Source organism: Talpa occidentalis, unplaced genomic scaffold, assembly GCF_014898055.3.
Source record: "Talpa occidentalis isolate TD23 unplaced genomic scaffold, MPIMG_talOcc4v2.1 talOcc4.8, whole genome shotgun sequence".
In the NCBI taxonomy this organism is placed as follows: Eukaryota; Metazoa; Chordata; class Mammalia; order Eulipotyphla; family Talpidae; genus Talpa; species Talpa occidentalis.
Window position 1 is genome coordinate 69,709,233 of NW_023605194.1, and position 14,839 is coordinate 69,724,071.

General features: G+C 50.0%; 1 protein-coding gene across 3 annotated transcripts in view; it reads right to left on the reverse strand.

The window, feature by feature from the left end:
* Window positions 1-1,493: 1,493 nt before the first annotated feature.
* The window catches only part of VASH2 (vasohibin 2), a 29,939-nt gene continuing 16,593 nt past the window's right edge, over window positions 1,494-14,839 (reverse strand). Inside the window, exons 5-7 of one of the 3 annotated variants that reach the window (XM_037497570.2) lie at window positions 12,648-13,029; window positions 12,331-12,446; window positions 1,494-4,530 (exon numbers count right to left, since the gene is read on the reverse strand). In XM_037497570.2, coding sequence (XP_037353467.1) covers window positions 4,458-4,530; window positions 12,331-12,446; window positions 12,648-13,029 — 571 coding nt within the window. In that variant the 3' untranslated portion in view covers window positions 1,494-4,457. The other 2 variants (XM_054690759.1, XM_054690760.1) reach the window with 2 other exon arrangements.

Here is a 14,839-nt window from a genome sequence, read left to right on the forward strand (position 1 = left end):
TAACAGTTTTACTGGTTTTGGTTCTAATATGCTGTCCTTTATTATGATACAACAGTGTGAGATAGTGGTGATGTTTTTTGTGAAGTGGTTAAGAGCAGGTCTAATAAATCTTGGAGTTGGGCTCCAAATAAGTGTTTGAGTCAAAAAATTTAAAGCATAAAAAATCAAGGTTTCCTCCTTTTAAACATTGGAATCAAAGAATTATGTGTGTTTTTACTAGTAGTAATTTTATATTGAAGTGTAGGCAATTATGCAACTTTGTACGTGAGTTTTCTTAATGAAATGTTCCATCTTAAATTAGAAAGGAATAATTACTTTATAGACTTAAGACTTTAAAAAATTTTGTACTGAAGAATTTACTGTGATTATTTTTTGGGAAAAAACAAAAACCGCATGGATATCCCCAAAAGATATGGGTTATAAGAATTCGACTAGTAAAAATTGTAGTACATGACTATTTTTAAATGTGCAGTTTACTTTTTCATTTTTATGTATAGTATTGACTCTGGTTCTAGAATTGTCTATATTTTATAGTAAGTTTTCAGAATCCTCATTGGCAGATGTAGTCATCAACAGATTATGACAGTATAATTTTTCCTGTTCAGTATGGGGTAAAGAAAAAATGAAAATTCATGAATTACAGCTTTGTTACATGAATTTGTCAGCAAATAACTATATATAGGTCATTGCTAACAAACTAACATCCCTGAAACCTCTGTGAAAGTTTAAAGTTTTGTATTTTGATTGATAGTATGATTTTAGGCCCCTTTCATGAGCTTCACTTTGAATTACTCCATAAACTTGCTTTGCACTTAGCTTACAGAATGCAGTGTCATTTTGTAGAGGCCAAAGGGTCCGTGTAACCTCCTCTGAGGTTTTTAAAACTCTGCTAGAAGTAATTACCCCCTTGTCTTTTTGTGTGTGTGGTTTTTTTTTGGGGGGGGGGGTGGTGTTAGAAGACTTGGTAACTCTGCCAGACCTTGTATTTACCTGCCAAAAGCAATTAAATCTGGTTAATTGCTGAAACCAATATCCCAGATTCTCAAGTGCTCTTCTATCCCAGTTTAAAATGAAAAGGGGTGAAGTTTTGGTCTTGCTGTACCTTCAATAGCGGGATAGTGTGCATGTTTGAAATCTTACCTTATTTTTGGAATTTACCAACTGTCTTATTTTAACTCTTCACTTTCCTAAAAAACTGAGAGACCCAGCGGGTTCAGGGTCATGGGGAAACATGACTTCAAGTCACTTGCAGTTTGTAAATCAGCTAATAAATGATATTTTTACATTTGTGCCTGGGGGGGTTCATGGTGAGTGTGCAAAGCTGTGTAAGCTGACCTGTCACCTCTCATGGACCATTCCTGACCCTTTCAGCCTTATGGAGTGATGGTGAAGCAGAAGTGGATGAAGTTGAGGCAAAATAGAGTGGTGTGCCCCAAGGCCTGAAAATTGTGGAAGATGGGAGTGAGCACGTGGTAGAGCAAGGATATAAAACAATCACACCATCTTACATTTTTGGAAGAAAACAGTCCTTAAGTTTCCAGGATGGTTTTATTAAAGCCCCATGCTGTGTATGAACACATAAGTGGTGAGGAAAATATTTCCCCGAAGCATGCACTTACCTGGCATTCTCTAAAATACCATCGTACAAGTTTTCGTTTACTTAGAAAAATACCCACTAAAACAATCACAGTTTTTTTTAAAGATTTAAAAAAAAATGTATTGGCCAGAACAAAGTCCAAGAGAATAAACAAGATTCAGAATTGTATGTCAAAAAAACTGTACAAGGTTGTACATAAAAACTATAGCTTACAAAAGCCTCAGGTATAATAAGAATACGGAATTGAGATCTTCAAAGTTCTAGTTACCAATATCTAGTAATAAAACCCTTATGAAATAATTGACTTAGAAAAAGTGAAATGCTCATGATTTCAGTGTCTACAAAATACTAAATATCACTTTCTGAAATAAAGTGTACTCAAAACAGTGCGACATGCAATCAGAAATTAACATTTCTGTCATTCATTTAAACTTTGCATATATTGCCCATGATGGCTTAAGCATAAAATTTCTTTTTCATTATCTTTAAAAACTACTTATCAAGGGATTTCATAGTTTTATTCCATATCTTCTGATTGATAGCCAATTTTCAAATCAATTTGCAGGGAGGTAAATCATGTCATGGGTTTGGCTTTTTTTGTTTTGTTTTCTTCATTTTGCCTTAATGTTTTAACTTAAACCACTGCACTAGAATTTAGGAGTCTGGTGCCTTTCCAGTATCTTTTAGATACTAGAACATATCCTTAGAAAGGAACATATTCCATAGACATGAAAGACAGAATGATAACTAAGAATGTTTTAAATGAATTTTCATGTTTCTGTGATTAACTCTTACTTTGGCAACACAAGTCTTAAAAATCAAGAAGTGATGGAGTTAGATCACTAAATGAACCATCAAGCCAGTTGGCGGTTTAAGGCTTATATATCAGCATATTGGAAACAGGTTGTATTTCTGTTCTTAACCTCCTCCCCCCATTTTTTTTGTGAGAAACAAGGGCTCTGCAGCTGCTAGCATTTTGACATGGGGCGGTACCACTGTGGAAAGTCCAATTCCAAACTCTTAGAGTGACTGCGGTGCTGTAAGTGTGTAGTTACCAAATAGAGTTAAAAGTCCAGACTGAGAAGCAAGATGGCCTGGGACTCTACAGAAGGAGCTAAGTCAGTGTGGTTTCAGCATAAGAAAGAAATGTGCTCCTGACCCCTCCGCACATCTGGGAAGTGTGGCCATGAGGCTGCAAGTGGGTCTGCTTTGCAGAGCTGATAGAGCTGACTCATTTTAAACTCTGATAATGCCATTCTTGAAGAAAGCAATTAAGCCCAGAGTTTTTAACTTACCCAGGATTTTAATCTAAGATGTGCGCGTACTAGATCCTGCTCACGCAAAGGACATTATACTTCCTTTTTCAAGAAAAGTGTATTCTCCATTAATAACACTGATTTGTGGGTAAAGTGAGTTCATGTGCACCTGGCTGAAGGATGAAGTCCTTTGCTTTCCGTGTCACCCTCAGAGATTTGTTTGATGGTAAAGAATCTCACAGATTCTTCTATTTTTATTCCTGCCTAAAATCACCTGCAGTCAAAGCGAGCCAGGAAGCACTGGGGCTGCAGTGACACTTGCTGGCCCCCAGCCCTCCCCAAGATGCCTCTCGGTCTCGGGCCTGGCTGTTGCTAAGGTAGAACAAAAGAGAACTAGAAGCTGTGCTGTCGATTCTGTTCACACACGGAAAAGGGGCGTGGTTCGTGGTGGTCATCCTGTGTGGTCCGCAGCCAGGCGCCCCACGTAACCACCACATGCCCAGGCTTTGCTTTTGCACTTCACAACAAATCACACACCTATAGACTTTTTCCATTAAAAAAAAAATCTGCTACTCTAGTTCATCTCATCTCCCAGTACAAGTTCCTAAGTGGTACCAAAAAGCAGGCTAGTGAAGAACTGTCCCCTCGGCCACATCTGGTCTTAATATAAGACATCAGAACCCGTGGCCCGCAACAGTGAGCCCTCCCAGGCCTGCCCAGCTCAGCCTAGCAAGCAGCCAAGTTGTGGACAGAAGGATGCCCCAGTTCTCAAGACCCACCCACACCCCTAGCCCACCTGAGGATGTCCTCACCAGGCACCAGCCACGCCACCCCTCGTGGGACAGCATGGCCTCTTGTGCTTTTCGCTGCAAAGTTTAAATGGCAGTAACAGAACACGAACTAGCTTCGGAGAGTGCTTGTTTTGCTTTGAAAGAACAGACACTGCTGTAAGAAAGATTAATTGACTCTAAGACCCTGAAAACAGCTTCCCGTATTGCCAGAAGAATTTCAGTGCTTTTGAGTAAAACACTTGCATATAATACTTTAAATGTCATCACAGGTGCACCAGGAAAAAATTCCAAACTTTATGAAGATCCCCATGGGAAATAATGGGGAAACAATACAAATAGAATATAAAAAAAAAAAAAAATTAAGCTTGCATATCTGATGTCAAGATGCTGAGGTAATATTGACTGCTTTAAAAAAAACCCACCAACCCTTGCCTCTGTTATTGCTGAAAAAGACATTAATGCTGAGTTGCCTTATCTGTCCAAAGTGGGAGGGAGGACGTGGTGAACACTACTGGTGAGGCAGAATGTTCAAAGAAAGCGAAAGTAAGTAGGTCGGTGGAAAAGAAGGAAAGTTCGGTTATCATGTCCTTAGTCGGCATGAGGGGACGGTCCAGCCCCAGGGGGTGGCGATGAGTCTTTACACAGTGGCCTCCAAGCTCATTGGTACCACCCACTGAGATTCTATTTCCAAGTGAATCCTGAAAAGTAAAATTCACAAGTTCGCAGTGAATGGTTACAAGTCCTTTCCAAAGATGCTGAGTAAAGTGCAGAGAGCAGCACCATAGACGTCCTCTTGCAGGCTGGGACGGCCGCCTAGATTCGGATCTGGTAGCCCACTTCGTTCAGGGTGCTGAGGTCAGCCACCTTCTTCTCAGGCAGAGCGGGCCTAACAGACAGAAGGTGGTGAGGACAAGGGACAGGAGGGCGAAAGCTCACTGTGGACTTCCAGGGCCTTTGAGTTTTCCTAACACCTCAATATATGCCCCCCACCCCCCCGCCTTGCCTCCCCACACTGTGTCATCTTAGACCCACCATCACAGGTTTTTAGGAACATTTTATTTTTTTTTTTTTTTTTTTTTAATAGAGGCATGCTTTATTTATTTGTTTGCTGGTTTGTTTGTACATGCACTGGGTACAGTCAGAAGCGCGGGAGGGTGAGAGAATTCACCAGAGCCAGAGCAGGGAGCAGAGCAGGCAGAAGGACCGAAGTACACTGCTGAGGGGAGCAGCGGGCGGCAGGAGAGGTCTGCGCGCCATGTGGGACCCTCCTCCGGTGGCCGGGGAGCAGCCGGGGATCGAACCGGCGCCGCAGAGGCCGCGCGCAGCCTCGCAACCCAGCACTCAACCGCTGCGCCACCGGGGAGGCCCTTTAGGAACATTTTAACAGGCCCTCAATGTAGAGTTCAAAGGGATTCCTGGACACTGGTCTCTGAAGCCCGTGAGGAGGGTCAGAGGTCACACAGTTCATGGCTCAGTAGGACCGAGAACCCGAGCCAGCTCTCCTGGAGACCTGACTTCCTAGTGCTGGGGCCCTGGGGGCCTGAAGTGACTCCTGCTAGCTGTGACGGGGTTAACACAGACTCGAATGTATGAAACCAAGGGAAATCTTCTAGAATTCACCTGAAAAGCTATGTCAATGTCGGAAATCGTTCAATGACAAATAGTCTGCTTCCTAAATACATCTTCTAAAGTACTTTCTATCCTAAAACTACAGCTAAGCCTTCTGTAAAGTCAGAAGGCACTGCAAGCTGGGCAGAGCGTCAGCATGTCATCTGCCTTCATTCGAGACGTTTCCTAAGTGACTTCCCAGTGACAACTCTGCCTTAGCATCCTCAAGATTTACCTGACAGCTTTTCCATTGTTCAGTGAAACTCTTCTCCCCATTTTTGATAAGAGATAAAACCAAGGCTGTAAACCAAGTTTGAGGTGTTCCATATGTCAAGTGAGGAGTTCTGGTTTGAAAGCTGCACATTTGGCTATTTTTATAAGATCAAAGACATTTCAGGTTACACATGAATCTGTCAAAGTGTTCTTAAAAAAAAAAAGCCAAAACAAAAATATAATTGTTTAAGAGTATTTTGGTTTAAACCTTTGAATGATTTCCTAATAGCAAATGGTTTCCCCTGGTGTGAATGTCAATGGAACCAGAAGTGGCCTCTACCGAGGATGTCGTCAGTGAGGACAAGACTCCAGCAACAAACTCGTCCTACACATTCTCATGGTCCCCCCTCAACCACTGGGCCAGTTGTCAACCACCTGTGCCCGTCTGCTCTGAGACCTCGTCTGAAGATCCAGCAGTTCCTGGTGTAGAAAGAGAGTTCTTCCTGGCCTTGCCGCACTCCCCAATCATCCGCCCCATTTCGGAACCTTCCCCACACATCTTCCTGGCCTGACACCTTTCCCTTGAGTCTCCTCTGCCCTTCTGAGCCTTGAACATGCTGACTTTCTGTAGGACATCAGGCCAGTAAGACACTAGTCCAGCGCTGCTGTCACGGACCTCTTTTCTCTCCCTCAGTCCTGTGACCTACGTCAGAGACACAAGGCCCCAGGCAGGTCACGGAGACCACAACCCCACCTCTCAGCCCTGCCAGGTGGGCACCTCTGGGGTCCCTGCACAAGCAGCCACAGGCCTGCCACTGCCTCAGAAGACATTTTGATCACTGGCTGGGGCCCCTTAGCACCCCATTTCTCTTTGTGTCTAAAACTTCACCCTTTGCCCTCATTCTGGCACTCTCGAAAGCTCACTAATTTGGGGGTATTAGCCTGCTTTTTCTAACCCTTTCCTTAGCACCTTGTCACATCCCCCACACCTCCCAGGGGCTGAGAAATCACCATTATAAATAGCTTCTGCTTATCCTGCACCTGCATGAGCGAGCTTCCATGGGCTGCTGCATCATGGCCATAACCTCACGGCTCATCACTGCTACCCAGCTTTATGGAGAAAATGGATCACTGCAAATTAGGAGCCAGCTCAAAGCAAAGTAGCTTGGTCAGCCATTGGTGGAGCCAGCATTCATCCCAGAATCTAGAATGGGATGGAAACTGCCCCCTACCTTCCCACTCCCCACACAAAGCATCTGAGGACACCAGGGCCATGCCTGCCTCTGCACCTGGACCACGCGATGCCCTTCCCTAGGTCTTCTCGTCTTCCCTGCGAGGTCCAGCCCAAATGCCACTTCTCCCATGAAGCGTTTTCTGACTCCTCTCACAGGGCCAAGCACCTACTTGGCATTGCCTTTGTATGTTCTGCTAAAGAATCCTGCCAATTCATAGCCCTTGCACCTGCCTCAGAGAATGAACAAGTTGAGAGTAGGGACCAAGTACATTCACTGGTGAAGCCTCACTGTTGAATAACCCAAACCTCTTACTTCACTGTGGCCACGTTCTCACTAACATTTCAATGTCTGATAGGGCTTCATTATGTTACCTTTATCATGGGTAATTGTTAACATAGTCCTAAGCCAGGAATTCAAGTTAGCATGACAACATTCTAAGAGTTAGCATGTAGGAAGAATGCTGTTTGGTTTTTCTGTATAGGAGAGGTTTTATCTTACCTCTGACAGCCACTTGGGGAACCGGCCTGCTTGTAAAGCTGAATGTAATTCTGCACCAGTAAATAACTCAGGGCCTCCAACAGACCTGGGTGGTCTGCCTCTGTATCCTCACCTGGCCCTGCCTCCCCAGGTACCCAGGACCCAGGGGAGACAAAGGCAGAAAGGCGTTAAATAGCGATTCCTGGTGAACTTCTGGAAGGTGAACCACTTTCACCTCAACGGTGGCCACAATGTCCTGGCCTGGCAAAGGGCAGAAGTGGGTTATCCCAGCAGGCCACTCTGGCTGTGGGGCCCGGCCAGAAATACCATTTAGTCCTTTCCAGCTCATCCCCAGGCCAGGGCCAGCTCAGCTATTGTGTGTGAGAGGCCTCTTCAAGTGCTCCCCTGCCTATAATTAGAACATTGCGAGGGGGTTATTTTTAAGAAACCACCACCAGAGTGATGATTCAGCTGGGTCTGCACTTGCCCAGAACCACTCATCAGATCCAGGGGTATTATTTTAGACTGAACAATACATGTCTCCAAGCCCCTCCCCAGTCCAAAAAGAAAAGAGAATCAAAGGATTTTCCTTGTGAAAGACTCAGGCTGGTAACGGCTTTAAGTTTCCTTTGACTCACTCGGTGGCAGGAAGGAGGGGACGTGTCTCTCAGCACATAAATGGATAATCCTGGCCTTATCTGCTGTCACTTAAAGGCCGGGTGAGCTAGGGTGAGCGCTGACGGCCTAGCCCCAAGCCCGGCACAGAGACTGCCTTCCAGGAGTCCACGCTGAGAGGCTGCCAGAGAGAGCCTCATGCAAGCCATCCTGCCCCTTGCGCCCACCTTCCTTCCCGGGCTCCAGGCACGGAGACCGACAGCTGACAAGGCAGACATCAACATTTAACATCAACGGGCCATGGGGGAAAGAGATTAGCTCCTTGAGAATCTCCAGCTCTTTGCCCTTCCCTTCAGGTCGTCCCCAGCGGAGGGAAGGGAGAACATGGTGGCAGCGCCACAAAGAAGGTATTCTGCAGAAAGCACTGCTAGCGCTTGCACGGCTACCCAAACCTTGTACCGTTCAGGGAGTGTAAGCCGTCCCCTTGCGTACCAGGTGGCAAGTGATTCTTCATACACCCTGAGACACTGAATTTCTCATGCCCTCAGGAACATGAGTGTCTCAGGCCTGAGGCAGCCCCAGTGGTGAGGAAGAGCTCAGCTGGGTTAAACGTTGTCAATAAAGCCACAGAAGCTTCAGAATCAGAAAGCGATGACCGTATGTTGGGAGCTGAAGTGGGATGCAAGTCTTAGGGTTACCAAGACAAATGGCAGTTCCTGCTCTCTGTGGGGGCAAAATCTATTCCTTTCCTCTAACAGGAAGGGATGTCCTGGTGAGATGCTTCAGGGACACAGCCCCTCTGTGTCCAGTTTGGGGTTGCTGGTGGGGATGCACAGGCCACCAGCGGACACATGCTTCTGGCTCCTGGTGCACTTGAAGTCACAACCCCCACTTGAGCAGAGGAAGAACTCGCCGGTGTTCCCCTGCACTCACCCTCACAGCCACACAAACATGCCCACCAGGTCCAGCTTAGCTCTCAGGATTCTAGAAAGGGACACAGAGCCAGTAAGGGTGCAGCTAACAGCAGCCTCAGATGTGGAGAGTGTGGAGCAGGGCTGGGCAGGGCTGGGCAGGGCTTGGCAGGGCTGGTGTTGGCCAAGCATTTCCCAGTTTAAGCCTCCTCTGGCAGGAATCAGGTCAGGCCCAGATTTAGGACGGGTGGCCCATTTGGGTCAGCCTCAGCTGGAGGAACACTGGGGTGGGGGATGGTTCCTCCATACCTGTCACCTCATTCAAGGCCTATCCTGCTCCCCCTCACACTTCCGTTCCCAGACTTCAGGCGCCGAGGCTGGCAGCAGGCACGGCAGACAGCTGATGTTCTAGGTCATGGGACAAGCCTAGCCCAGAGAGGTTCGGCCCTCAAGATTCCCCAGTCCTGGGCCTCCCCGGTGGTGCAGTGGTTGAGCGCTGGGTTGGTTGAGCGCTGGGTTGCGAAGCTGCCCGCAGCCTCTGCAGCGCTGGTTCAATCCCCGGCCACTGGCGAGGGTCCCACGTGGCGTGCAGACCTCTCCTGCCGCCCGCTGCTTCCCTCAGCAGTGTACTTCGTCAGTCTGCCTGTTCTGTTCCCCGCTCTGGCTCTGGTGAATTCTCTCACCCTCCTGCGCTTTTGACTGTACCCAGTGCTTGTACAAATAAATAAATAAATCTTTAAAAAAAAAAGAAAAAAGAAAAGATTCCCCAGTCCTTTCCCCGGGGCCTCTGATCTGACACGAAGAGCCACTGGTCACTCTTTGAGATTCCAGGGCACAGCTTCCAGGCCTGGTCTCACCCCTCCTTCCTGTGACGACCCTAGGAGCTGGTCCTGTCTGAGAGTCCCCAACAGTCAGCCCTGGGGGCTCCTGGATCCGCTGCCTGAGGCCATCTCTTCTGATAAGGTCCATTACTCCACCTGGGGTTCTCCAAGCACCCCACGGAGACAGTGTCCATATGAAATCCTAAGGGGAACAGAGCCAGGAGTCCCCTGAGTTGGAAACTACCTTTTCTGGGCTTCTGGGAAGAAACTTCAAATCACCTTGGGGGTTTTGCTTTTTCTTTCATTGTTCTCTCTCTCTCTCTCTCTCTCTCTCTCTCTCTCTCTCTCTCTCTCTCTCTCTCTCTCTCTCTCTCTCTCTCTCCCCTTCCCTCCCTCTCTTTCTCCTCCCTGTATCTTCCATGCTAAGGAAATGTTCGCCACACTTGCGGATGTTTTTTCATTTCATATCTAAAGAGAATGACTCCTTAGTCCACATTCAAAGCATCTTCAATGTGACGAGGCCACTCTGTGACCTCATAGACTCAGCTTGGGCCTCATGCAGCCTGAAGCATCCTCAGGAAGGACAAGAATTCCGTTTCCGGTTCTTGCCCAGCCATGAGAGGAATTCTTAACCCGCAAAGGTGGGGCTTAGCAACCTATGGAACGTGAGCGTCCCCAGCAAGGAGAGCAGTGCCCAGTAGAGCCAGGAACTGACAGAGTCAGAAGACAAAGAAGAGAATCCAAGGAGGGAAAATGCTGAAAAGCAGAGGCGGGGACAGGAGACCCCTGAGGAGGGGCTCTCGGGACTCTTGCCTCAGCTTAGAAGAATGTCCACGTCCCCACACAAGGGCACGAGCGGCTCCCACGCCAGCACAGCAGCCCAGCCAGGAGCCGTGTCCACTCATCCCGCTCCCCAGGGTCAGGTCATGGGCAGCTAGCCCAGAGCCTGGACTGCAGATGGAAAGGCCCCAGAGCCATACACAGTTTGCAGTGGGGACAACGGGGGGGATGGTTTTCACTAGGGATGACAGCTCTGAGCTTTGTCCGGAGCTTGCCGCCCAGGCCCCGCCCCTCATGGGGAGCATCCTTCGCAATGTGATGGGACCCCATTGCATTTCTAACCCTTCCCCCCAGGGCAGTCCTGGCCGCTGGGGAGGAGCCACAAAGGGACAGTCCCAGAACTCTGAGGGTCTGGTCACCCTGGACTTCAGCCTCCATCCCCAGTCTCTCAGGAGCTTCAGGAAACCACTTGGCTGAGAGCTCCTCCCCTCTGGACACTGTCCTGAATGGCTGACGCTGGTGCAGACATGGCTGCGTGCCCTCCCACTCAGCTGACTCTGTCGTCACCCAGTGACAGCAATCCCCCTTTCTGGAAAGATTACTCAGACAAGTGTAAAAGTGGCGAGGAATGTGGCTGGAAGGCGCTCCAGCTGCGGGAGGGGGAGGAGGAACAACAGTCACTAAGATTATCCAAAAGGCCCTGAGGGATGAACTTCCATTGTGGGGCCAATCCAGCTTCGTTCGGCATGTCACCCGGCATGTTTAGAGATGACCCAACGGCCTTCAGTCATGCAGAGAGAATACCACAGGCGCAGAGTCCCCGTGCACCTCCTAGTCCAACTGTCCCACAGTCTCGAGTTTGATGGGCTGCCTTACCCCAAGCAAAACTCCCCGGGGGACCTCCCTGCCAAGGCGATGGGGGCTGGAGGCTGCTCGTCCACAGACCCACCCTCAGAGGCCACAGGCACCAGTCTCTTGAGGTCCAACCACCCCAGGCCGCCTGGTGCAGCTGCGAAAAAGCCCCCAGCCCCAACCCATCAGGAGGACTTCACGAAGGAAGCCTCCGGGATTTGCGTTCTGCCGGGAGAAGGACGAGGGGGCAGGCACGGACTCGGGGGCCGAGTGGGCTACAGCCAGGCTTCATCATTTTCGAAAAATCTGTTCACACTGGACATGAGCCATGGCCTCTGTGCTCTTCCCAAGCCTCCCTGTTGGGGGTGACAGGGTGGCAATGAGGCCCTCAAGTGACCAAACTAGCCTCTTGCATGTCCTGAGTTGACCACACAACAGCACAAGCCCCCAGTGACACAGGCAGGGGTAGCACCTCTTCCTCTTGACGGAGGAGGGAACTGAAGCCTTGCCCAGGCCCTACCCAGGCCACAGGGCTCACAGGCAGCAGAGCCAGGCCCAGCCTGGAAGTCTGGCCCCACACCGCCAGGTCCCACAGCGAGCACCACGTCACACAGCACGCTGCTGTCACGAGCAAGGGTGATTTCCCAGCCTGATCACAGCCCAGATGGCCCCTGCAAACCCTCACTGGTAACAGGAGCACCTTCCCGCAGCACCTCCAACCTGTTTCTTCTGAAGTGGTTCCTTGGACCTCAGACACCGGGGGACTTGCCAGCCCCGGCTGCAGCAGGGGAGGGCTCGGCCAGCCAGGCAAGGGCAAGGGCACAGCCAGCAGTGCCTGTGGCACTGCTGAAGACACACAAGAGCAGGCACCGCACTTCTGCTGGGCACACAGGCCACGGGCTGAGGGAGCACCCCACCCCGGGCGAGAGTACACAGATGGCAGGCAAGTGCCACCCACAAGTCCCCGCATTCTCAGCCCCTGCTCCTTCCTGCCTACATTTGGGGCCTCCCTCCACCTGTGTCTATGCTGGCAGCAGGAAGAGCGATGGTGGACCTCAGGGGCCCTCTCCCTGGGTGCTGTCCCCTGACTAAGGAGGTCTCTGTATCACTCGTTCTGGGGCCCAGCCTCGTCTACCCCCAAAGCCCAGGACAACCCCAAAGGTATGTGACTCACGACTTGTCTCGCCTGCCGAGCCGTCTCGGGGGGCTGGCCTGTCTCCTTCGGGGGGACAGGGATTTCCCCCGGCTTCTTACTTGAGTTGGAGAGTGGGCACTTGCAGGTTTCAGGATCTGGAGGAGACACGAGGAGTCACCACACTGGTGCCCCATGGGCCACGCTCTGGTGTCTTCACAGCACGGCCCCGGCCCAGCCCAGCCTCCTCACGAGGCTCCAGTCAGCCGGCCTGGCAAAGGTTCTGGGCTCCTCTCCCCTCCTGCACAGCAAGAAGCAAGAGGCTTTCCCCCACCCCCTCATCACCACCCAGCACCCACCTTCATCCTCATGTCCCTGGCGTATTTCTCCAGCTCCTTCCTGATGTCAGCCCTCAGCATCTTAGAGACATTGAGGACCAGCTGCTTCCACTCGATGGGCTGGAAGCTGTGCGGCTCGTGGGGCACGTACAGCCCGATCTTGACCTTCTTGACCGAGTGCAGGTACTTCTTGTAGGAGTCCTCGAAGTCAAAGATGAGGTCACTCAGAGTCCGAAAGGTCAGCGGCTTGTCCATCAGCTCAGCCCTCCGGCTCATGCCCAGCGAGCCATAGCGGCCGTTGCAGTAAATCCCCAGCACAACGTGATGAAAGTAGTTTCCTGAGAAGTAGGTTTTAAAGCTGATGGGGAATCGCTCAACAGAAGGCTGTCCATTGGTTAAATATCTTAGACAATCGGGGTCAAGGAAGAGTAAGAGGCCTGGACATTGGAGCATGGACCCCGGCCCAGGATCCAGAGCCCACCTCTGAGCAGGGCCCTGGCTCCCTTTCCAGATGAGCCCTCTTACGGGGGACTCACTAGCTATCACTGAGTATTTTCTTTTAAAGTTTCATTTATTTACGCATACAAGAACTGGGGTACAGGGGCCTACCTGGTGGCACAAGGGGTTAAGACACAATCTATGAAGCTGTCTGCAGCCACTGCAGCACAAGTTCGATCCCCCAGCCAGCCAGGGAGCTACCCACATGGCACAGCAGATCTTTCCTGACTCGCCCACTGCTCCCCTCAGCAGTGTATTTCAGTCAATCTGCCTGTTCTGTTCCCCACTCTGTCTCTGGTGAATTCTCTTACCAACCCCTCCCCCCCACCTATGGCCTGTACCCCAGCTCTTGCATGCATAAATAAATAAATCTTTAAAAAAAAAAAGAACTAGGGTACAGGCCAGAGGTGGAGGGGGTGAGAGGATTCACCAGAGACAGAGTGGGGAGCAGAACAGGTGGATCCACTGAAATCCACTGCTGAGGGGAGCAGCAGGGAGACAGGAAAGGTCTGCTGTGGGTCAGCTCCCTGGCCGGGGATCAAATTCATGCTGCAGTGGCTACCGAGAGCTTCATAGTGCTGACACTTAACCCCTTGCACCATGAGGGAGGCCCAAACCAAGTATTTTCTTCATGGTGTGTACCAGAACTGAATCAAATAGGACAGAGGAGAAAACTTAGCCGCTTTTTTAGTAACTAACTAGATGAGGGAAGGAAAGAGCACAAAGGGCACCTGGCCCCTTGGTTCCCACCAGGGCGACGAGTTATTACGGTTTTCATGCAGTCAGAACAACGTTGCAGAGGTGAGTTCTGGCTGCAGAGAGAGGAACTGGAGGTCTCTGCAGATGTCCCATAAAGACAAGAAAGGCAGAGGAAGACCAGGCAGTGGAGATGCAAGGGACAGACTGGACAGCAGGGTAGAGAACAGCACAGGCAGGTCCTGTCTGCTCCTCATCTGCCCCGCCCCTTGTTAACCTGGCATGTCCAGCTGTCTTGGTCCCCATCCAGAAAGATGCTTGCAGCACCTGAACCCCAAGTTCCCCTCGGTCCCCAATCCAGTGGACATAACACTTGGCTATTTCCACAGACTGTCCCATTTGGACTGAATGACCAGCCTCTCACCATTGCCCCAGTTTGGGCCCAGCAACCTCACAGGGCATAGCATCAGAGAGCAAACCACTGAACCCACCAGCTGGAGGAGGAACAAGAGGCCATGCCCCCAGCCCTTCTCAAAGACCCAGAACAGCCCTGATGAGGCCATGATGACCCCTGGATTCCACTTTTCTGAAAAAGTACTTTGGAGACTCCCCACATCTCTCCTCTGCTGAAGACCTTCAGGGGCTTCAGGGTGTTTGAAAGGTGAGTGATCACCCAGGAGCCTAAGATGGCTGCTTGTGGGCAGTGATCTGTGATGGGTGCAGCTCTCCACTCTCTGGGGCTCCATCTTCCCCACTTCTTGTTTCCACTCCAATTTACATTCCCTGCAGAATGATCAACTTAAGCCAAGTTTGGTACATGTCACTCTTCTGCTAAAGTTTTCAGTCTCGGGCCTCCCTAGTGGCACAGGGGATTAAACTCTCAGTGCTATCAAGCTGTCACAAGCCATAGCGGCCTGAGTCCTATCTTTGACCAAGGAGCTACCCACATGGTGCAGCAGACCTCTCCTGCCTCTCCACTGCTCCCCTCAGCAGCGTATTTCAGGATACACCTGTTCTGC